The 23,893-nt window shown below is 39.0% G+C and overlaps 2 protein-coding genes across 15 annotated transcripts in view; both read left to right on the top strand.

Annotated features, from left to right (window-relative positions):
* The window catches only part of sorbs3 (sorbin and SH3 domain containing 3), a 45,144-nt gene extending 24,631 nt beyond the window's left edge, over positions 1-20,513 (top strand). For 4 of the 14 annotated variants that reach the window (XM_034691756.1, XM_034691755.1, XM_034691753.1 and 1 more), the window contains 20 exons: positions 2,847-2,902; positions 4,027-4,218; positions 4,430-4,502; positions 6,162-6,298; positions 6,482-6,545; positions 7,660-7,695; positions 7,780-7,870; positions 10,137-10,245; positions 11,739-11,789; positions 11,961-12,068; positions 12,698-12,753; positions 14,190-14,263; positions 14,810-14,871; positions 15,051-15,097; positions 15,295-15,409; positions 15,514-15,639; positions 16,596-17,147; positions 17,268-17,359; positions 17,462-17,568; positions 18,956-20,513. In XM_034691756.1, coding sequence (XP_034547647.1) covers positions 2,891-2,902; positions 4,027-4,218; positions 4,430-4,502; positions 6,162-6,298; positions 6,482-6,545; positions 7,660-7,695; positions 7,780-7,870; positions 10,137-10,245; positions 11,739-11,789; positions 11,961-12,068; positions 12,698-12,753; positions 14,190-14,263; positions 14,810-14,871; positions 15,051-15,097; positions 15,295-15,409; positions 15,514-15,639; positions 16,596-17,147; positions 17,268-17,359; positions 17,462-17,568; positions 18,956-19,017 — 2,166 coding nt within the window. In that variant the 5' untranslated portion in view covers positions 2,847-2,890 and the 3' untranslated portion in view covers positions 19,018-20,513. Of the gene's footprint in view, positions 1-2,846; positions 2,903-4,026; positions 4,219-4,429; positions 4,503-6,161; positions 6,299-6,481; positions 6,546-7,659; positions 7,696-7,779; positions 7,871-10,136; positions 10,246-11,738; positions 11,790-11,960; positions 12,069-12,697; positions 12,754-14,189; positions 14,264-14,809; positions 14,872-15,050; positions 15,098-15,294; positions 15,410-15,513; positions 15,640-16,595; positions 17,360-17,461; positions 17,569-18,955 lie in introns of all 14 variants that reach the window. The other 10 variants (XR_004632394.1, XR_004632395.1, XM_034691759.1 and 7 more) reach the window with 9 other exon arrangements.
* Positions 20,514-23,311: 2,798 nt separating this feature from the next.
* The window catches only part of pdlim2 (PDZ and LIM domain 2 (mystique)), a 41,434-nt gene continuing 40,852 nt past the window's right edge, over positions 23,312-23,893 (top strand). The window contains exon 1 of the mRNA XM_034692347.1: positions 23,312-23,703. The gene's annotated coding sequence lies outside the window, so the exon portion shown is untranslated. The remainder of the gene's footprint in view (positions 23,704-23,893) is intronic.

Below are 23,893 nucleotides of genomic sequence, written 5' to 3'. Positions count from 1 at the left end.
ACTACAGGCATGTGATACAATTTACAAATGTCAAAACACGCGATTATAAAAGATGATTAGAACAAAAGCCTTTTTCATATTGCCAGTTCAATGCGTGATGTCTTCACTCTTGTAACATCTCGCCTTTGATATGATAATCACTGAGATGTAATGGAGGGAGCATGTTGTCCCACATCTGAGGTAGTAACAGAGGCAAGACAGAATCACTTGGAAACTGCGGAGTGTGTGTGTGTAAGTGTGTTTGTATGTTAAGCTTGTGTATGTTGTGTCTCTCCAGCTTTTGCAATGCCTTAATGAATTGTAAAGTCACAAACTGGGACACCACTATAACAGCACTGCAGGATTAATGTAAGAATAAGGCATGATGACAGCAGAGCTTCGTTAAGGTGCTGTTCAGGACTCTAAAAAAGGGCTAATGCCAATGGTATTTGAGAGAGATGCTGAAAGAAATGTTCAGCCTAATATGCTTTAATAGATTCAAGCTTTAAAGCTATATTGTTACAATTGATAAAATACATGAAGACATGTTGAGTCTAGCCAGAAACTCCAAGTTACAGCTTGTTTCCAAGGTGTTAGAAAAGATAGGCTGATATTATCCATAGGAGCATCTGTTCTTTAAACTCGGCCATGTTAATGTCTGTGACTGTTGCTCTGGAACTCGTGCACATGTTGGTCTAGCACAATTGTTTAGCCTTAACTGAGCCTGGGAAATTAGTCATATGATGTGGGGTTTTTGATATCAGGAAATAATACAACAATGTTATCTTTGTGACCGTTTTTAATGCTATCTCAACTTCAGCTTGATTTTTTGTATGTTTAACCTACGCCACAAAACCTGTTGGTGTTTAGATAAGAGATGTATTTAGGAAGCACTGAGGCTGATTCAAAGAGATGCTGTTGAGTTGTATTAAGGGAAATGTAGGATCCAGTGCTTGACTGTTCAGAGATAAAGTCAATTAATCAGATTTATGTGGCGTCAACTTAGAGTTGTGTTTCTCTCAACTTTCTGGAAGTTTCTCTTTGATTAAGTTTAAATCATAATTTTATTGGGAGATTTATTTGTGTCACTCAAAACACTAAACCAATGTTGAAATGCGTGAGGTTTGAAAACACTTGTGCGGACTGACCTAATCGATACCTGAAAGGCACCATGCCTTCTCCTCAAGACGTCTGATTCCAGAAATCTGGTGTGTAAATTGTATTTGTTTAACTACCAAATAATTCCTCCTCTATTTACCTCATCATGAGTATGATGGGACCTTTAAAGTGAACTGGAGGCCTGCTGAGAGACCTGGCATGTCAAACACATTGTAAAAAGGATTACTTTAAGCTGTTATTTGTAAATGTATCTTGTTTGCAGTGTTTCCTCTTGTCAGACGGATAATGAACCGGCTGTGATTGCTCTGGGCTGTGATAGGTCATCTGTCATGCCTGAGCTGTAATGCTATTGTTGATGACACAATCCCATATTTTTCCTGTTATGTAATGCAGTTTATTGGAGGACGATGACTTAGATAGAGTGTCATCATTGTCTGGAAGCAGGAACAGTGATTCTGTCAATGCTTTCTACTAATCTGGTGCACAGAGACACAGAGTTAGTTCAGTTTGCTCGGCCCTCACCACAGTGATTATAGACTCTAATGTTTGGCTGCAAATGCCACATGGAAAACTCATCAGTGAAATTGTGTTGGACAGATTTCCGCCTGTAGTACCATGGCTCATTGCTTCTTTCTTGGCCAAGCTGCAGTGCAATAGTTTGATCCATAACAGAATCCAAAATTTTCTCCATGTGCCCACGTATGATCTTTTTTTTCCAAGCTACGACAACACATGTTCTGTTGACCCATGTCCAGTGGTCTACTTTCAAACTCACAGTGGGAGCTGGGGGCCCAGTTTATCAGGGATGCAGAGCTTTACAGGAGCTGTGGTTTCCCTGCTAACACAATCATTATGAGCCATTTAGTCACCGTAAACGAGAGCTGCCTGCCTCATCCAGGAGCGGAAACAGTCTCCCTCCTCTTCCTCCCCATGTCTTTGATGTCAAACAGGAGGCCTAATCTGAGGTGCAATCGATTAGAGGCCGGTCTTCACTTTCAGTCACAGACCTCCTCCATCAACAGACCCTTTAAGTCTGGATCATTGCAGAATTGTATCACTGGTAGGAAAAGTGAAGGGGGTCATGTGAGTCACACTCATTGTTTTGGGTGGGTTTTTCCTTGGAAGCAGGGAAAAAGTGAGCGACACTGACTTTCCCTCTTTTAATGTGATGGGATCATACAACAGCTGTCGAGTCTGGCTGGATGTTAAATGTGATTTATGACAGATGGACCTTGTGGGACCCCACACAACAAATCCCAAAGAATTCAAAGGGCACGATTTAGAATGAAATATCAGAGATGAAATCTTGTGTCTTTGGACATTTATTGTGTGTTGCTTATGACAAAAGAACAATGCTTTCCCTGACACACCTACAGATGTGTGTCCTGTGGCTTTCGCATAAGGCATTCTAAAGAATACACATTTTTTGGCCGTAGTTGAAACACTTTGCTCTATTTCACATGAAAGATTTCAGACTTTTCATCTGTGCTCTACATCCAGGTTTGAAACTCTATTTATGGCTCTGTCGGAAAAGAGGTGATGTCATGCTTTCAGTTCTTTCTGTTGTTCCACTTGTGGGATTTTAGCTGGCACAGGGGCAAACATTGAAGCGTATTTTTTGAGTTTTTGAATCTTCACACTGTTGTTTTTAAATGCTATATACTTTTTTAGCTTTCATAAAAGAAAGTAACAAGGGCAGTAGGTGTACTTTCATATACAAATGTTCATATTTATTTTGTTTTTTACAGATTCTTTTGATGCGGGGAACAAGAGTTTCACCATAACAGATCACATGCAGTCTCAGGTAAGGCATTTATAATTATGTTAAAGCTACTATAAGCAGTTTTTTGGCTGCTCGTGAAATTAATACTAATGCCTCTTTATGACCAACTAAAAGCAAATGAGACCAACGTTGTCACCTCTGATTTTCACATGGCAACTTTTAATGCCTGAAAAAGCTGCTAGGGGTTAGTTGTCAGATTAAATGGAGAAGTGCATGTTTAAAGACTTAAAAAAAAATGTAATGGCAGTTATTCACAGTTGTGTATGTGTATTGTTTCAAGACAGCTAGATGAGATGTGTTTCTTTGTTAAAAGCACTGCTTATGCATTCAAAACAAAGATTTAAGAGCAGTGTCTTTGTTCACAAGGGTTTGTAGAGTTTACACAATCCAAAGTTCCTCACAGTAGCTTTAAATCAGGATGTTTCTACCTTTTACCAAATGCTATTGTCTTAAATGAGCAAACTTAAAATCCAGAAAAAACACTCATGAGTGTCTCACAGGTCAGTCCAATCCAGAATCAAAGATTCATGCCTGTACTGCAGATGACAGTTTGAGCATTACCACTTAGCACAGGGTCTTTCCCATGACCCCTGGCTTCCACTTTAAGGCGACCAAAGCACCTGATTCACACACACACATAGGATCTGGACTCGCAATTCTGGGTAGGGGAAGTAAAAAAGATCACCATGGAGACCAAAAGACCACTGCTAACCCTGCTGGACTTTGAGGTTGACATCCATGGCCCCTTCCCCACCTCTGTGGCCCCGGCTCCACCCCCCTGGCTGCAGAACAGGCAGGCCTGCTGAATGGGGAGTTAATGGGCTCATAATGGTCCTCTCCTGTTTCAGAGCCCCCTCCCTGCACCTTGAATGAGGCCTTTCTGCAGTTGTGGCAAGAGAGATGATGAAGTGGGAGGAAAATCACATCCCACTGCTCCTGCTTTAAATAAATTAGGGGCCTTTTCATCAGAGACCCCCCTCCCGACAGAGGCCAGTTATTCTCTAGAGAATAGCAGGGCAGCTAACAAGTTCACATGACCTCCCCCTAGAGAGCGGTGTTTACGCAGGCCGACAGGAGGACATGACAGGAGCAAAGTGCACACATTGTTTTTGTTCATCCATATTTCTCATTTCCTCTGTGTTTAGCACCGCACGGAAACGGTCGGGGATCAAAATGGCTCCAGGATTAACTTCTCCAGAGAGCCTGAAGTTTCCTCTGATCAGCAGCAGATCCTGACATCTCCAGAGCTGAACCATGAAGTGGTCATCTCACCTGGACTTCCCACACCTCCACTAAGCCCTTTTCGCTCAGTGGGGCTGCCATACACAGAGATGAAGGTATGCACAGTGACGTCCAGCATGCTGGGTTTATAACAAGGCTGAGATGGAGAGCAGGAATTTAGAAAACAAGTGCTCCTCCCTGTGGAGAAATGAGGCATCACAGGCGTAAACTTAAGCAATGGACATGCTTTGAAACCAACAATGTTCAAGCTGTCTGTTAGATTAGAGTTATTGCTTGTATTAATTTGATATCACTGCTTTTCTCAAGGTGACGGATGTGAATGGAAGTGGATCAACACCTCTGAGCTTTGGATCTTACTATGGCCCCTCTCAATCTCCAGGTAAGTTTATGATTGTTTCTGAAATATGAAACAGCAGCTTGAAAAGTCACAACTCTAAAAAATCCATCTACGCTTGCTTTATTTTGATATTTTGCTGTTCTGGCTTTTGAAAAAACCTGAAAGAAGCTGAAACAGTATAAAAAATATGAGCACTGGGAATGTGAGTTTAATCTAGCAGTGAATTGATTTGAGTACAGTTGAAATGAAAGTGCTCTGTGTGGTTGAAAACTCGATTGAAGTTGAAGCACTCAAAATATACAAAATTCCATGTGTTGAAAGTGTTCCGAAGCAACACTTTTTTACTTTTTTAATTAGAAATTTAAATTCCAATCAACTGACTAGTCTAAATGTATGAAAACACTCAGAAACATGACACGGCTAACGGGAACACAGCATCTATTTCAAATTAGTTTGCCGAGTTTGGCTAAAGTTGCACCTCCAGCCTTTGGTCCTAATGTCTGTGCTGGTTATGCATTGCTCATTATGTTTCATCAGTTTAACTCAAACAGCCTACATAAAGCTTTATCTACATACCTTGTTGAAGACTTCACCTGTCATCCATGCTTGTTTACATATTGATGGTGGAACATTATAGCATAATTGCAGTAGTCTCTAACCAGCACTACAGCTCCAGCTGGTGGCGGGTCAATGTACTACAGCTTTGACACAGCACATGACTGGCATCTTAGGCCTATAACAACAACATTACTGAGAATTAGTTAAATTTACTAGTTATTCTGGAGCTAACTATCCAGGGTGAGGATGTTTCATTGTCTATTCAACTAAATCACACACCTCCCTGGTATGTAGCCTATGCGCTGAAAGCTGTTCAGTAAATCAAGTGCAAACAGTGGAAGTTGAGGGAGGAGGAAGAGCTATACTTTTTTTTTGCTGATTAAAGTTGACCAAAAGAAAACTTGTGAAAGGATTGAAGTATCAAAGTGTAACATTGGAGTTAGTGAAATCCTCAGTTGAAAAGAGACAGGTTGCCAACCACACACATGTTTCCTGGAACTGCTCTAAGATAAAACCCTTCTGGGATGTTGTAAATAGGACTATGAATGACACTACAGGTTATGAGATTTCAAACAGTTGTGTCGTCATGTACTTGGGAAACATTGAAGAGACTGTTCAAGGAAAAGACAGGTATCTGATTAAAATTTTACTCATAGCCAGTAAAAAAGCTATCACCAGAAACTGGTACAAAGCGGCACCCCTGAAGAAAGAGCACTGGTTTGAAATTATTCAGGATATCTATATAATGGAAATGCTGACATACCAACTAAAGCTCAGAAGACATACCTACGACAAAAACTGGAGAAAATGGACCACATACACGGAAAGTGAGAACAACAAGTAACTGAACTGTCTTGAAGTGACTAAGAGGGAGGACTCACATGTTAGAAATGCCCCAGAAAATGTTTATGTATGTTCATGTATTGTACTATAACTGTTTTCTAAAATGACAAAAAAGAAAAAAAGAAAGTATTAAAAAAAAGAAAAGAGACAGGTTGGTTGATGGCGTATCGGTAGATAATACTTAGACCAATCCTGGCTTCATGTAATGTGTTAGAGTTTTAAGCTCATTTATTCTCAGCATCAACAAATAATCAAAACAGTAAATGATTAACAATAAAATATAATTGTGTTGACTGTTAGCAGGAAGACTGTCCAATGGCGTCCAAAATTGCTCCACGTTGCCTCGCAGCTGGACCCCCAGCAGAGAGGAGAGGCTCATCAAGTTCTCAGGAATCGGTCCTGTAGATGAAACTGGGATGCCCATTGCCTCCAGATCAGTAAGACAACAATAATCAAAGGAATTTCTTGAATTTAATGATTTATTATTTACTTTTTACCTTATAAAGCTTGTGTCTTATATAGATTTATGTTGACTTTTTTCTTCTTGCTACACCCAGTGAGCTGCTTTTCTCAAACATTGGTTTACCTCCTGCACTCTGCCCTCTTTTTTTTTTAACCAGAGCGTGAACAAACCCCGAGACTGGTACAAGAGCATGTTCAGACAGATTCACAAGAAGCCAGAGGGTAAGCCCGCTCCTCCTCCTCCCCCTCCTCTCCTCACAAACACAGCAGCAGAGAGAATTCCTCTGTCAGTGTCAGGTACCTCTGAGGTGATCCAGCAAACAGATTATGGCAGAGGAAAAATAAGACATGATGAAAGAGCCCTAAAGTCTTATGTCATGTCTACTTATTAGCTCCGACAATAATCCAGCCTCTTATCTCAGCCCCTTAGTCCTAAATCTGGCTCCTTATTTGTCTCCATTACGTGTTACGTAATAGAAAAACATGCCCTGTTATTTGTGTTGTTAAAGACACCAATTGCAGACGGCAGGTTTTAATGAATTGTTTTGGACCACTTTTATTTTAGTGGAATACTTGGAATTCGTTGCAAGTGATGTGTCTCCTTAAGAAATGTTTGACACAGATTTCTTGCTACAGTGTAATTTGTTGATGTGGACTGGTGATCTTTAGTGAAACAAAGATGACAATTCTACAGTTTTTTTTAACTTTTGATACTGTCAGTATTTATTAACTGTATTTTTGAATGCAGATGCAAACTTGCAGCAGATACATTTCAGTATGAGGATTCACTACTGTTACCTGAAGCTACTGATAGCAGTTTTACAGATTAAGAAACAGACAATAAATCGTAGTATCTCTCGTTCAAGACCAACAAAAGGAAACCAGATCATCAGCGAAAAGAAGATGATTTCTATTTATTTTTTTAATGACGTTCAGCGCTTCCAGGATATCAGATGAAGTGATAAACATAAACAGCAAGCTGCACTGCCTTTTTTTCCCCCACATTTTTTGTAGCAAAGATTCACAGTAAGTGATACTACTGTTGAAAGATAGCTGGATGTTTCATCACGAAGGTACTACTCATTCTGTGAAAAGAGATACAGCTTTATCTTCAGGTTTCACCAGATTCATCACAAACTACAAATTAGCTTTAATAGAAGACCCAAAGTGCTCTTTTTTTTGCACTGGTATTTTTTGCATTAAAAAATGCAGCCATATTGTAAGGGAAATCATACTGCAACAAAGAGATGTATGACATTTTAATGTGATTAATTTATGATAAAAAGAACATCAGTGATGAATTCTAAAAGTTTCTCTGTTGTAACTTGTTTACCAGACCTGGAGGAGGAATCAGAGCGGTGGTCAGCTGAACGTAAGTGTTTCTACCAACCTCCACATTATTCTGCTGTCCAGTTAGATAACCAGTTTGAACCTAAGACTGATCTGTCCTGATCAGCAGGACTCCAGTCATCTGCCAACACTGAAGAAAATAATGAAGCAGACAAGAATTTATTCAGACTAACACCCTACGGAGCTCTACCCGACTGGTGAGTTCAGTTTGATGTTCACGGTTTGTTTCAGGGTCAGGAGGGTTACTTTGATTATTTCTGCATGCACGCGTCCAGCTACCAGGCAGATACAGGCAGATTTACAATCATTTGCTTTTACACCTTTAGGCAGTTTAATAAAGTCATGAGTCAACATGAGCTGCATTTTTTGCTACTTTGGTAAGAAGATTAAACCCACGGGCATTTATCATGAACACGCACACAGTGAGGAAGGAGGGTGGGAAATACACTTTTTGCTTTCAAGTAGAGGAATAGATAAGAAGGTTGATGCTTGTCTCACCTCTGTACTCTGAATATGTCTTATTATGTTGATACAGCAAGCAGCAAGTTAGCTTGATTTAGCACAAGTAATGAAAACAGGGTTACAAAAAGCAGTTCATTTAAGCATCTAACACAAGAGATATAAAGTGTAAATGTATGAGTTTCAGAAAAAAAATTAACTTGGCCTGATTCACTATTTCCTCCTTAGCTTAACCAAATTAAGCTAATGTTAATTTGCTAGCTTCACAATTGTGTGAATCTTTTCATCCCACTTTCTATGATACACATATTTTCTAAATGTATTTAACAGTTATAATAAGTTTATTTATATAGCACCTTTAAAAAAATGTTTTACAAAGTGCTTTGACAAACAAAGCATGGTTCAGATAACAAAGCAAGCATTCAGACAGGGTGGAGGAATTTTAACCATGCAAAACAAAATGCAACACAAGAGGTTAAAAAGAATATTCGTAAATTAAACAGAATGAAGTGGTGGGACAATAGACCAGTAAATCATTGTTGAGAGGTTTTCCACGGGTAAATAGATAATATAAATAAATACATAAAAATGGATGAGTAAATAAAAGCATTAAAAGGACAATAAAAGAGGTTTTCAGAATAAGAGGACAACATCACATCGGGAAAACTAAAAAAAGTGAAAAAGATAAATAAGAACATTAAAATAATACATGAAAAATAATAATAACAATAATAAATTAAACAATAAATAATCAAATAAAATTCAAAAAATGTATGAGTTTCTTAGTTGTGATTTTTGTCTGTTTTTAATGTTTGGACTAAACTAAGCTAATTGTTTTCTCCTGTATCTACTATTTGCGCAAATCTAAGCTAGCTGAACCCTGGCTAGCTTTATTTTATGGACAGATTGGTTTGAAACTTTTAATCTTATTTCTTCAAATAATTACAATCAGTTCATAGAAAGGACATAAAACTAACTCTACATTCTGTGTACGGAGAGCAAAATCAGACTCGTTATGCAATAAATAAATTTACTATGGGAATCTAATGTGTAAATAAACTTTATATAAATATGACCAACTTAAAGGCACAAAATAAAGAAATACAATCATTAATTTATAACAAATTATTCTATATGTATAAACAATAATAGTGCACTGAAGGTTAAATGTTTGTTTCTGCTCAATTTCAATTAAAAATATTAAACCGTCCATGCTCTAATTGTTGAAAAAAATCCATCTTTACAGGACAAACTACTACAATGTTATTTTATTCTATGAATTCATACAAATACATCATTACTCTCAGGGTAGACATACAACTGAATGAGCCTTATAGTGTTTATTGATTTATTTATGGGTGTTTGGACAAAGCTAGTCTAGCCGTTTTCTAATATTGTGCTAAACTAAGCTAACTGCCCCCTGGCTAGCATTATTTGATGGATAGATTGGTTGTCTTACTTTCTGAAAGAAAACAACTACAATTCACACTCAAGGTAGATGCAAAATGTAATGTTTGATGAATTAATGAATGATGATTTATTTATTTATGAGTGTTTGGCCAAACTAGTCTTCCCTCTTAATCTATGCACTTCACTAAGCTAACCATATACTTGGTAGCTAGCTGTACGATGCAGAGAGTTGCATCAAACGCAAAAATGTTCCAAATACCAAAGTCTGTGTGTAAAACCCTTGACATAATTCACTTTGATGTAACATGAGCAAGATAAACAAGCAAAAGTAAGAACATAAAAAGTTAGTATTATTATGTACTTCGGATGAAACTATATCAATAAGAATCGCTTGTGTCATCAGATAAGCTTTGCAGGTGATGTCTAAAGTGAATACCTACCCAAACTGCAGGCCAAGCGCAGCTTCGGGAAAACTTGTGGGACAGACAAGTTAGGATTTGTTTCTACAGGCTCTCACAATGAAGCCATGATTAAGTTGCTGTCCGTGTGTCTGTGTGTGCTTTTGTGTGTGTGTGCTGGGGTGTTATGTTTCAGGAGTGAGGATGTAGATAAGCTATCAGACCCGGGAAAGCAGCACCCTCAACCTAAAAGCATATTCGACTTTGAGCCTGGAAAGAGCAGCGCTTCAGAGAGCCACAACCAGGTATGGCTTCACAAGACTTTGACATAGGCCGTGATTTCCCTCTGATGCCTGCAGAAAGAGATGTTTCTGCAGGATTCTTTAACCTCCAAATTCATCCTGCATTGTTGCCGGCTCTAATCTCTGGGATTCTTTGTGTTGTCTTGCACTGTTTTCCCATAGCAGGTCTTAAGAACAGGTTTGAGGATAGGCACCTTTTCTTAAAGGATTAGCATCATGTTTCACCTTCTCACGCGAGGACACTTCTGAATGTGGTCTTTCTGCTGCCTATCTGCTGCTTCCTACCACATGTGCTCACTTTTTCTTTTATCCAGAGAATCCAACCAGCTTCAATCTTTTATAAAGTAAGCTTTTCATACAAGAAAAGGCGGGATTAAAGTGTTTATACTGGTGTTAAACAGAGATTCAATGATTTACAAGCTGTGGAAGCTGACACCTGACTCCTGTTTATTTATCCCAGGGGCTGTGATTTATTGTCATGTGTATTGTTCACTGTCCAAGAGCTTTTATAATAGAGTGTGCAGTCGTTTGTACATGTCTCTCTGCTTAAAAAACCCCCCTGGTGTGTTACAAAGTGTAGTCTCTATTTCAATGGCTCTCGTAACAATGTCCCAGATCTGGTGCAAATTGTGTCTTGTGTCTGCGCCTGTAAAGAAAAGGAATCTTTGTTTTCACTCCCCCACGGGAGCAGAGGTGTCTTGTGATCCGTATTATGGTTTTAACCTCTTGTGGTGTTTAATGGCTCACAGCATGGAGACTTATTTCATTTCCTCTACATGACAGCGGCCTATGTTAGATCCCCTGGACGAGGTTTAGAAAAGCAGCACGCAGACCATATCAAGTGTTTGGCTGCCTCTGGGTGACAGTGCAGTCTAGGATTGTAGTGAGGAAGACTCCCAGCTGAGGGAAAGGATTTGGCGTTCAGGGAGACACTTCTAGCCAAGGCTACACAGACAAAAATGCAAAAAGGGGACAAGGGGTCTGAGGTTCTCACTAACGAAGCCTTATAAAGTAATGCTTGATAGAATCAGCTGTTTGCGAGGCATTTTGTAACTAGTATTACTGACTAATGCAATCAGTGGTACCTTCAAGCTCTGCCAGCACAGTGACGTCCAGCCTGTGTCCAGCTACAGTTTGACAAGCTGTCACTGGGGTTTTGACATTTCTTCATTTCAAAACCAATCAATTTATCTTGCTATGTGATGAATTGTAGTCTACACAAGCTTGAAAGCCTCTTCAGCAACATTCAAGTCGACCAGATAGAATATCTGTTCCTTCAAAACATATCATTTTACTAGACGTCTTGTTTTTGGTGATGTATCAAAACCTTGTGGAGGTGGCAACATGCTGACAGACATTCAAACGGTCACACAACTACAGTTCATCTTATCAAGGTCCTTACAGCTAAAGTATGTTTGATAGATGTCAATGAACAAAATCAGTGCAAAGATGTTAAAACAAACTTTAGTTTTGTGTGTTTCCTTTTCATTCACCAGGCTCATTTACCCCTGAAGAAACAACCTGAGAAACCAAAGTCTTCCATCGAGGTAAGCTGCCCCTGACTCAGTCTCAGTTTATACCTTCCTCCCTTCACTTCATTCAGATTAAGAAAACAGATCATTACAAATGGACACCATTACTTCCAAAAAACAGCTATTTAGTCCTCTATGTAAGTATTTTAATTTTGCCCTTCATACTCCATTGTGGCCTGACCTCAGGCCAGTCTTGTCTCTGAGCTGAGTCAGTTTGAGGCTGAGCTGGACTCGGAGATCCAAGGCCTGGAGAGGAAACTGTCCCAAATGAAGCAGCATCAAGGCCGGGGTGAGGTACTGAGCCCTCGTCTTGACTGTGTCTGCTCGAGCATCCCTCCTCCCCTTTTTCACCCACATGTAGCAGAATCCTCACCCGCACCCACCCTCACCCTGTCACCTTTACAGAAGTCTGAGTGAGACCCTCCCTGCCTGCTAGCTTTAATCTCAAATGTTGTTCTAGAAAAAAGTCCTGAAATCTTCTGCCTGCACGTTCTGTGAAACACCTGCCTGCAAAACCCCCTTCCCCACTCACAGGAAAACACAAATCTGGCTGCAAAATGAAGAAGTTTAGCAATCAGTTTCCTCCGGATCATGTTTTTGATTGTGTTGTTTTGCAATCCTGCAGTGCTTGTGTGACAAAATCCTGCAAAATTTGTGATTTAGTCTCCTCTTGTGCCTGATTCTTGTGTGAATAAATCTGCTTTATCTCTTTGCCTGAAATCACAGACAGCTCAGACGAATCATGAGTGGTGGTGTTGTTTGTTTTTTAGCCTGAGGAGGATAGGACCCTGGGGATTTCTTGCTCCTTTGGGAGTGGTCAGCACCTCCACTTTGTCTGAGTTGTTGTGAGATTTCCTCTGAGCTGTGAGATACAGTACGCTGCAGGGAGCAAACTTGTGTTTAACTACTCACTCTGCTTTCAGGAGGCCAGAGGCAGGGATACAGTGACTGCTGCGAAGGCTGGGACTTCAAATTACAGGTCAGTGACTACAAAACTAAAAGGAGCAATGTGGGATATGCAACTTTAAATAATACATTGCAATTTTTATGAGAAGCTTTTCTGCTAAGTTTTAAAAAAAAGTCTAACTCAATGCAATATTCCTCACATTAACATGTCCCTCAAACATACTAATTCACTCAAAAAGCATAGTTTTTCTTGAACATACAGCCTTTCTTGAAGCTTTTCCCTTTATTCATTCTTAAGAAAAATCTGCAGCTCCAATTTCTCTCCCTGATGGTGTAACAATGAACTTAAATCACACCATTGTTGTTCAGCAGGTCTTAAATGGATATTTCTTTCCTAACGTGTGGATTGTAGAGGTTAATGGAGGGTCAGCCATCACGTAACAGACCTCCTCTGAGCCCAACACCCAGGCTGTTAATCCACTTTGATGTTGCTTCATCAAGTGGGAGTAACTTTACAACATTTCTCCCGGCTGTTTTTTTTTCACTTAATGAAATGCAGCGCTCTGATTGGACAGCACAGCCATTAAAACTCTGCAGGGTACCTTTTTCTGATTCTGAATCAGGTGACTCCCTGTTAGGGAAGCTGTTGAAATTTAACAAGCTGAGGTTCAGTATTTGTGACTTCAAACAGCAGGCTGCGTTCCACATTTCTCACTGTGTGTGTCATTCTCTCTCCAGGAGGATTCTCGCTGTTGTTTGCTAAGCTGGGTTCACAGGTTTTGACCTTTCCTGGCGGGGTGGGATGAGGGGCTTTCTTTTAAAGAGCCTGTTGCTAAGGACATGTGGAACTAAACAGCAAAATAGCCCTTTTTTTTTGTTACAGTTTCCTGTTATGTCGACAAGCTGTTGCATGTGTCCCAGCTGTAAATGCTGGAGTGCTTCCAAATCTGACTGGAAATATGCAAATGAGATCAGAGGAAGTAGACAGATTTTTTTGGGAGGATAATTCAACTTTCAGACTTCATTAGAACCAGATTTTCATTTCAAGGATAACAACAAGAGCCACACAGTCATCATCTGTTTGACCTTTTAGCTGTAATATTATCTGTCTCATCACTGTCCAGTGTTTGACACGCAGCAGCTGTATCCAGATGTGTTGCACTGTAAATCTGCAGGAATAAGCCACACAGACACAGGCCAAAGCATTCTGTGTATTTCAGCATGTTTGATAGTCTTTTGATTGTTTTGAACATGTAAATGAAATATATGTGCATTAATAACTAAAAAAGATTTACATTAAGGGGGGGAACAGTTAGCCTGTGCAATTATTTTAATCCCAAATTTTTACACAAAGTAAATAATAAATATTCAGAAAGGGGCGGGATAGGGCATAAATATTTTTACACCTTGGCTTCTCATCAAAAACTTTTCTGTACCTGCATTTTATGAGCATTTACAGTTGTGAGTGTAAGATAAACATAAAAAGTGTAACATTTTTTCAATTTTCAGCAATCCACCAGCATCAAAGCAGCCCGTCCACCACTTCTCTGGCACGCCACCATCAATCTCAGCTCCCACATATGGTAAACATGGGGTTCCTTCACCTACAGCACACGTTCACTTTGTGAATTTCAGCAAACTCTCCATAAGTTGATCATGTCCTCCCCCCAAAAATAAATCAGCACGCTCAGTAAACAGGCTGCTCATTGAATCAGGCAGCGTACATTTGATGATAGCTGTTAGTAATCCAATATATTCATTCCTAAGGTCCCATGATTCTCTTTCATTCGGCTGTGGTATTTCACATTTTGAAAGAGAATGCTGGTGTGAACGTGGAGAGCTTTCACAGTTTTTTCTTTGCTAAAAGGATCAGCTGGAGATGGGTGGGGAGGAAGCCCACAAAAATAGGAAGTGGAACTCGGAAGAGCTGATTAAAGATTGGCTTCATCCAATTGTTTTCCTGGAAATTAGTGCAGCGAGCCAGCACGAATAACTCAAAAGATAGTTTTGTGTGAAGGCTTTGATTGCTTTTTCCATAGCAACACATTACAAAACAACATGTGCTGAACAAAAGAGTGCATGTTTCATTCTCTCTATACAAATCATTGTGCTTGTACTTTCTTCCACAGTAGAACGTCTTTCGCCTGCAAATGAAACCATGGAGCTCCCGCCTAAGAAAGAGGAGAAAAAGGTATGTTTCTCTGACTCTTTTTACCTTATAAGGCTGCAGAATTGTTTTCAAATCCATTCTTTAATGTGGTTTTTAGTTGTGGCATTTGGTTTTAGTTAGTCTGAGTTCATTCTGGATCACATAATAACTGAAACTGTGCAAAATCTCCCCAAAACTGAATGGCATGTTTGTTTTTCCAGATGAAAGCAGCGCGTGCCAAGTTCAGCTTCCAGGCTCAGTCGCCAAAGTGAGTATCATTGTGAGCTAATATGATAAATATGCTATTTCTGTTCCTGCATAGTTGTTTTAATCTTTCTGGGAGAAAACAATCCAACAACAATTTAGATTTATCAACTGTCTTAATAGGATTTTGAATAAGTACATTTTGAACTCTTATCAGATTAATTTGTCTTCTGTGTCTGACTTCTTTTTTCTTTTCTTTAGGGAGCTAACGCTGCAGAAAGGCGACATTGTTTACATCCACAGGCAGGTGGATGCAAACTGGTTTGAAGGAGAACACCATGGAAGAGCTGGCATTTTCCCCACAACCTATGTGGAGGTGAATTTCTCTTTCGTCTGACATTTGATGCTCTTTCTTTGTTGATTTGTGTTATTTGGGACCATTTTATACTGCCTCAAAACTCTGTTTTTTTTCCTTCATAGATCCTTGCTCCCACAGAGAAGCCAACACCAATAAAGTCTCCCACTTTCCAGGTGCTGGACTACGGGGAAGCTGTGGCTCTGTTCAACTTCAACGCTGACCTACCTGTTGAGCTTTCTTTTCGTAAAGTGAGTGCTGCAGATGACTTCTATCAAATATGCAGGCAATTTTGAACATTGAAACACATCAGTTTGTCATCAGTCTCTCATGTCTGCGTTGATGCCACTCCAATGTCTTAATGCTATTCAGGAAGATACCAGATGCTGCTTAGCTTAGCTTAGCTTAGCATGAAGGCAGGAAACTATGAGACAACTAGCCTTTAACCCTTTTAATGAATGTACCTTCTTACAATTCTAAAGGCAAGGAAAGTTTCTTTACATATATATGATTATGTTTATTTAGATACAGATTGAAATCATGAGGATTAAACAACAAACTCAAACAATAAGAACATTTTAATTTTAAGATACAGATTAAAAACTGAATTTATTAAAATCATGCTAAAAGAGAATTAACTATACTCAAAGTAACTTATAAATGATTATAACAGATTTAAAATGACATCATAAATAATCTGTGCCTTTTTAATGAGAGCAAATTAAAGCTACAGTAAATTAAACTACAGTGCAGATTACAGGATTCAAATGTACATTATCTACCCACATATATTTATTCATTATTTGTGCAGTGACATCAGGAGTTCAAGAAAACACTTAGTTGAGCCCTTATGCTAAGCTAAGCTAAGCTAACCATAATGTAACTGTAGCTTTAAATTGACTGCATGAACATGAAACTTGTATCCTGCTTATGAAACAATATGGGGACACTATGAGGACCTTGGCAAAAATTGGCAACCTGTCAATACAGATTTTTCTAATATCATTACATGGAATTATAGAATAAAATGCAGCTTTAATGTCACTTTTCATAGTATGCATTTTAAGATAATTCATCTCTTTTAACTGTTATGCTAGAATTGACAGACTACTTGTCATCAAACTTATGGATATGATTTTCTCTAGATATTATTTAAATCTTTGTAACATTACCTGTGAGAATTAATTTATGTATTTTTTCCTCTCAGGGTGAGGTGATCAACATCACCAGGCGTGTTGACGAAAAGTGGTTAGAGGGACGGATCACAGGGACCAGCCGGAGTGGCATCTTTCCGGCCAGCTACGTCCAGGTCAACAAGATGCCCCGCACCAGATTCTCCTCAGACGACTACTCACCCGGCCCCATGTCCCCTGTTTCCCCTGGACCCCAGAGTCCAGGACGTCCCCTCCACTCACCCTGCCCTCGCTCACCACTGTCCCCCTTCACCCCTACCTCCCTCAGTCCCAAACCCGGTCACTCCCCGCTTAATCCATCCTCACCTGTACCTTATGGCAGCCCAGCTTCACAGTCACGCTCCCCCACCCAGACACCTGTATCCAAAGAGACAGCCAATCGGTGGCCTCAAAGCACCTCCAAACCTGTTTCACCCACCAACCAGAACAGCCACTGGGCAGGGACACACTCCGCTAACGTGAGCACCAACAATCGAGCTGTTTCACCATCCAATCAAGCGTCAGCATCTGCACACAGAGCTGGAGCGTCCACTGCCAACACTCCCAGATACACTGACCCTGCTCAGGTCTGCTCTCACTGCCTGTCTGCCAGGCCCTCACTGTGCTGTCACTGTTTGTGTATAAAGTAGTGTTATTCATCATTCATCATTTCATAACGTTTGACATGAGGTTTTTTTCTCCTCCAGGGTGCAATACCAAACCAGTCTGCTCCACACGTTAACTCCCTGCCGCACTCTCCAGCGCCAAGCAGCCCCGGGTCTGTTGCACAACGCCAACCGTACGTCTTAGTGTTTTTATTTGTTCACACTGCTGCAGAACAAACAAAGTGCTGGTAAACTTGTGGCTAAGATGTTGTGTTTGTTTGTTCTCTCTGTTTTAGATTTAAAGCTGTTTACAACTACAAACCACAGAATTCAGATGAGTTGGAGCTCCGAGAAGGAGACATCGTCCAAGTGATGGAGAAATGTGACGACGGCTGGTTTGTAGGTAAGACATATATATTTTTTAAATTCCTTCACTTTGGCCCGTAGTTAGCCATATGGTTTAGTTGTGCACCCTTATAGCGGACAGCGCTGGTACGATTCCAGCCTGCAGCCCCCCTCCTGCAGTTCATTCCCCTACTCTCTCTCTAGGTTTCCTGCTCTACCCAATGTCCTGGCCTCTCTAGTTAAAGATGTAAAAGCCCCCAAAAGGAAAATCCTTCTTTTTTCAAAATTCCTTACTTACTAGATCTTTATTTTTTCAGCACAATGAATGGGGTCAACATACAAAGATATGCAACAAATGTAGGTACAAATGTACTAAAACCAAGTTCCAAAACAACTTTATTGCCTCTTTTAGATGAACGTAATATCAATCTCAATCATCATCATACTTACAAGGTGATAATTCCCATTTTCATACTCATCAAACCATTCAGGGAGCCTCTGTATCCTGTATGAAGATTCAATTTTTCCTCAAATCTTCTACTTTCTTTGGATTATATACCATTGGGGTATTATACACGGAGAGTGGAAATGCATTACATTTCTTTTAAAATGGAAAAGGCATGAAATATTTTTTCATTAAAGGCAATATGAGGAGTTTTTAAAGTGATTTTGAAATAGTCTCCCTCTCTTACTGACAGCTTATCATGACCTACATAGTAAATAGAGATTACAGCTTATTTCTCCATTCCAAATTTTAGTGCCTGTGTCTGATCCCCCCCCCCCCCCCCCAAAAAAAAGTCAGTCAGTACCAGTCAGTATTTGGCCCTTAACAGTTAAGTACTGTGTGGCTTTTGTAAGCTAACAGTAATAAATCACTGTGTACAAAGCTTTGTCCTGGTCACAATTGATCATTTTGTGTAGCTACAAATAGGTTTCTCATCACTCTGCACATTGCAAAAAGTTCCTGAACAAAGAAACGCAGTATTCAAAGGAGGATCCGTATTCTACAACAAATGCAGGCTTTGGCAAGAGCAATGAGTGAAAGAGTGGGTGATGGTGATCATGGGAATATGCAGTCTTCATCCCTTAAAAAAAAAACACCAGTTTCATCTAAGGGGTCACCTGAAACAACACAACATGAAAGCTCCACACAGTGCCTTTAAAGGACCCATGGTTTTAAATTGTAACCTTAAAGTGAAGTAACAGTAGGTCCAGAGTGCACAGCATAGAAAAAATAGTTCATAACATCTTATCCAACAAAACAACATTTTTGAGGCAACCAAGTATTTCCTTTTCAGTCAGTCGTACCACAACATTCAGCGGTGTTAGCACCCCCTCTAGTGGACACTATGCTACACTACAGATACACTTCTTTTCTTTAAGCATATCTACATACAATTAGTTGTTTTTGCATTATATGAAGTGGGCTCTTTTCTCCTCTGCAGGTACGTCAGAACGGACTCGTGCTTTTGGAACTTTTCCTGGGAATTACGTGGCACCGGTTTGACCTCCTCACTTCCTGCCTGCCCACAAACACCTGGACTCACATGAGACCGAACAGTCACTTAAACTCACTCCAGCAGACCCTGCACTGACACCACAGCCTTTCCTCATCACACCCACCCATCACACACTGAAATAAATTAGTCCGATAGCATGTTCATGAGTGAAAGCAGGGAAATGGAAGTGGTTTTTCACCTCACCTCCCTGCATGAAAGCATGAGTGTGTGTGTGTTCCACTGAGAGCTGTGGAGTGCTTTCACACACACCACATTAGAGGAAGGAATGAATGCTGATGATACTGTTTCAGATGCAGAGAATGGGCTGTTTTGTTCCACAACTGTTTGCAGATGTTGGAAATTTGCATTCCTTCCCAGTGAACAGCACAGATCCTTACTGATACAGTGTGATCCTTTATTCAGTTCTTTTTTACCACCACAGAACCACTGCCTACAGTTTTTGAAAAAGAATGGCAATTTTTTTTTCATGGCATTTCAATTGATTAACATTTCCTTCAACTATCTTCCTCAGATTTTCTTTCAGATCTGTGAAAATAACCGAGACAAGTGTGAGGAAACGACATGAACACCTGTAGACAGTAAAGCACAGTAAGGGCTCAGGCGTGTCATATTAAGTTTACTGCCTTTCATTAGACTATGCAGAAGAGCAAATATAATGAATGCATGTTGTGTTTTCTAAAGCTTTTTGGTACATTTGTCCCTCTAAAGCCATGAACGGCAAAGCCAAAGGTGAAAGCAAATGTCCTGCTGTACTATAAAATGCTTTGATCTGACATTATATTTTAAACCTTTGTCAATCTGATCTGGTAAATGTCTCCACAGCCAATATTTGGATGATGTTTTGAAGTATTTGAAGTACTGCTGTATGTGCCAAATTGAACCTTTTGTGCAATCTGATCTTTTAAATCCTCCACTGAACAAAACCCGCTCACTTAATATTAACTACATTTGCTACTGCTGCTTTTATGGTATTGTCTCTGCTTCCTGGATTAACACGTTAACAGTATTTCTAAAACCACTAACATGTTTTTCTGTTTTAGTTCAGCCCTTAACAGCTGTGGCATTTCTAAGCCTGATAATGAAACACTTATCATGAAGTCTTATCATGCAATTTCATAATATATATCTATTGTTTCGCTGTAAAAATGAATCGTAGTAGACGTAGGAGATGATTGTACAGATTGTAACCTTTTATCAAATTGAAAGTATAATATATATTTGCTTACAAAACAATGTATCTCATGTATGGTACGCATTTTTTAAAGCAATTAAACATTACAGAGTGAGACTGAGAGACTCTTGTGCTCATGTCTTCATTTGGTAAATGCTTTTCAGATGTTATTTCAATAACGAGGGGAATAGTACATTGACATTTACTTCAGCATGCCTGTATTTGTACTGAATCTGTCAGATTTACAACTGACTGGTTAAATGGTTACCAATTAATACATCAATAAAGATCAAACACACCTATTCTCACTAAGGACATGAACTGTGAAGGTATTTCTATGATTATCCCAAAAAGTTAGTCTGACAATTAACAACCATTCTATTTACAACTGAAAAAAATCTTAAAGGCTTCATAAGGGAACTTTAGAGATTATATAACAGAGCCTTTTGACAAATTAGAATGTGGTGAAAAAGCTCAATATTTTCAATCAGTTCAATACAATTGAAAATGTATGTGTTCTACACTCAAGTGTCTCTGAAGTTTTTCAATAATTTTTCCTTTTTAATCATTATAATTAAGGCCTGTAGCTCAAAAGCTAAAAAAAACCCATGTCTGAAGATATTAGCATATTTTATTTTGAGTTACTCTTCTAATTTTGAGTTATAACTAAAAAACAAAAAATCTAAATATTCTAATTATTTTTGATTTACATGTATTATCAGTGACCCCTCTTTATGCAAACTTGTATAATATAATAGATCTTTGTTGTCATTGGTGTGAAACAATAAGAGGCAGTTTATAGCTCTTCACATTGGTATAATGGCTAAAAATACAAAATTTAAAATAAAAAAAATAATACTATGGAAATAAAATCAATGCACAATGGGATAATATAATCTGTTACAATAGCACTATTCAACACCTATCTGTAGGAGTCTTGATGATGATAAACATTTTTTTTTTTACTTGTGTTGACATTGTCCAATTGAAAAAGCTGTCGCTAAATGTTGCCTCTGGTTAAGAGGACAACTGGTCATGCGCACAAACCATAGACACACAAACATGAGATCCAGTGCTTCAGTTTATTTAACTCATAGGTAACAAGTCAATGTTGTGGATTTAGACTCTGATGATTTTGTCCATGTACAAACAATGAAAAAGACTGAAATATTAAATAAACAATGTAAAGTAAGTTAAGACTTACATTAGAAATGCATCCAGTTCAGGTAATGTATCTCAAACAACAAGGTATACTATAAAGGTTTTTATAATGTTGAGGGAGTAGCTTGGTCAGGTGTGACGTGGTGAGGTGTTGTGATTGACTTGTGAATTAACACTCATATTTGTTGGTTTTATATCTATTTTAAATTGTTGAAGTACTGAATTATACTAGATTACATGCAGTGTGTTTTCTTATTTTTTTCCAAATCTATTAACTCTTAGGTGGAGGGTATGAACTGATCTAAAATAAGAGGGTGAAACTGAGGCACTCCTTTTTAAAGGTTAAAATGCCTTTATTAATGTGTCATGTTAGAAAGTAGAACATAATTAAAGATACTTTTCACAGGTTTTTCCTGTCTTGTTCAACACCTCTGAACATATTGTAGTCCAGTGAAACACAACCACGTCAACAGCTCAATGTTAAAAACAAACAAACAAACTAGACAATGATAAACAAAAAACTTGACAAACAAAAACCTTTTTGCAAACAGATTTACTGGAGTAAATGAAACTGCATACATGTTCAAAGGCTACATCTAAATGTCTCAAAAACAAAGGAAATGCTGATTGATTTTCGTCAGAACCAACCAGTCAAGGTATCAACTGTCATCAGTGGATTTGCTGTGGAGACAGTGAATCAGTATAAATACTTAGGCACAATTCTTGACGACAAACTGACTTTTAATGCTTACACTGACGCCATTTGCAAAAAGGACAATCAGAGATGTTTTTTCTTGAGGAAGCTGAGGAGGTTTAATTTGAAATATTTTATTCATCTTTTATTGAGTCTATTTTAACTTTTACAATGATCTCTTGGTTTGGTAACCTCAGCACTTTTAACAAAAACAGGCTGGGTTGGCACTAATCTTAATGATCTTGGCCATTCTTACCAAGTGAGAGCCACTCAGAGGGCAAAGGCCATCCTTGAAGACCCTCACCACCCCCTTTATTCAGAGTTTAGACTCTTGCCAACAGGGAGGAGGTTCACATGTACTAGGAGGGCCAGATCAAGCCAATATCTAAGATAATTTGTGCCCTCAGCTGGTGGGTTTTTAAACAAACTGTAGGACCTTGCCATTCTACATTGGATTGTGATACCTTTGGTCTAATGTGCAGGAAAGATGATGTCATCCATGGGAGTTGTATGGATATGTATTTAAATTAATGTGTGAACTTGTGTTTGTTATTGTGTGTATTGCTTGTGTATATAGGATGTGTGTAAGACTGCTGCTGTGAACCAAATTGCTCCTTGGGGACAATAAAGATTTTCTAATCTACTCTAATCTAATTTACATCAGTTGTGTAATGTTAAAATATGTTATGCTAATGCTTCATTGATCATGTATTGACATTTCAAAATAAATGTGCTTATGTATAACATTGTTACAGGGGATAAAACACTCCCTTGCTAATATTACTCCCTACAATGTGTCAGAAAACCAGAAAACCCACATAACGAGAAAAATCTATTTTAAGAATGTTAGTCATTAGTAATTAAATTAGTCATATAAACGTCATTGATGTCATGGGAGTGCTGCTGCGACATTTGGTACATTTCTTTCATTGTGAAATCTCATGTAGTTTTAAGAGGTGGCGCCAGTCACGTGAAAATACACAAGTTCTTAATAAAGATAGAAGGTTAACAACCTGAAATACAAGTCAAATAAATATAGATTTAGTAGATAAAAAAAGCTCAGGACATTTTATTTTTAAAAACAAACGAGTATTGAACTATTTCTTCTTTGTCTTTGAGAAGAATCATTTGTTGTATTTGACTCTGTTTGAACCGCGTACAACTCTATCTCGCGTCGTCAGCAGGTGGCGCGCGCACCCAAAACCCCATTCAGCTCGTTCTCGAATAAATTGCTCAATTATCGCCGTTGCACCCTCGTCTCCTCCCTCCTCTCTGATGCACGCGACACGCCCCGTGCTGCTGGCTCTGTCAAAATCTTTTATTTTGGTAATAGCACATGGCACCGCGAGCCCATTTCAGTGATAGCACTGCGCGCGAGTCTACAGGTAGTGTTCATGCCGCGCGCCACTTAAACATCTGAAACATCAGGGGACAGACCGACAAAGGACTACCAGCTCCTCATTATCGCTCCAGTGTTTCAATATTGACGGACAGGGGTCGAAAAGCTGCTGTTTACTCTGTTTTTTGGACATTTTTTTGTTGTCAGTATTTGAAGTAACCTGCTGACTTCAGGGTGTGTGCTCAGCGTTTTGTCGAGGAGCTTCAACAGGTGGAGAAGGCAGCTTTAATTAACCTGCACTCACATTGGTAAGTAATAAAAGTTAATACAAATTATTTATCCTTCCTTTACTTCCTTTTTGCTGACTTATAAATGTTTGTAAATTCCCTTGAAGCTGTTTAAGCTCTTGTGGGTTAGCCTGCTTGTTTATGTGCTGAGTGAGAGCAAATTCCCAAATTGCTCTTTTTTTGTTTTTATTACATCCCATTGTCATATTTC

This window comes from Notolabrus celidotus, chromosome 9, assembly GCF_009762535.1.
Source record: "Notolabrus celidotus isolate fNotCel1 chromosome 9, fNotCel1.pri, whole genome shotgun sequence".
Classification (NCBI taxonomy): Eukaryota; Metazoa; Chordata; class Actinopteri; order Labriformes; family Labridae; genus Notolabrus; species Notolabrus celidotus.
This window is presented reverse-complemented; position numbering and strand designations above follow the sequence as displayed.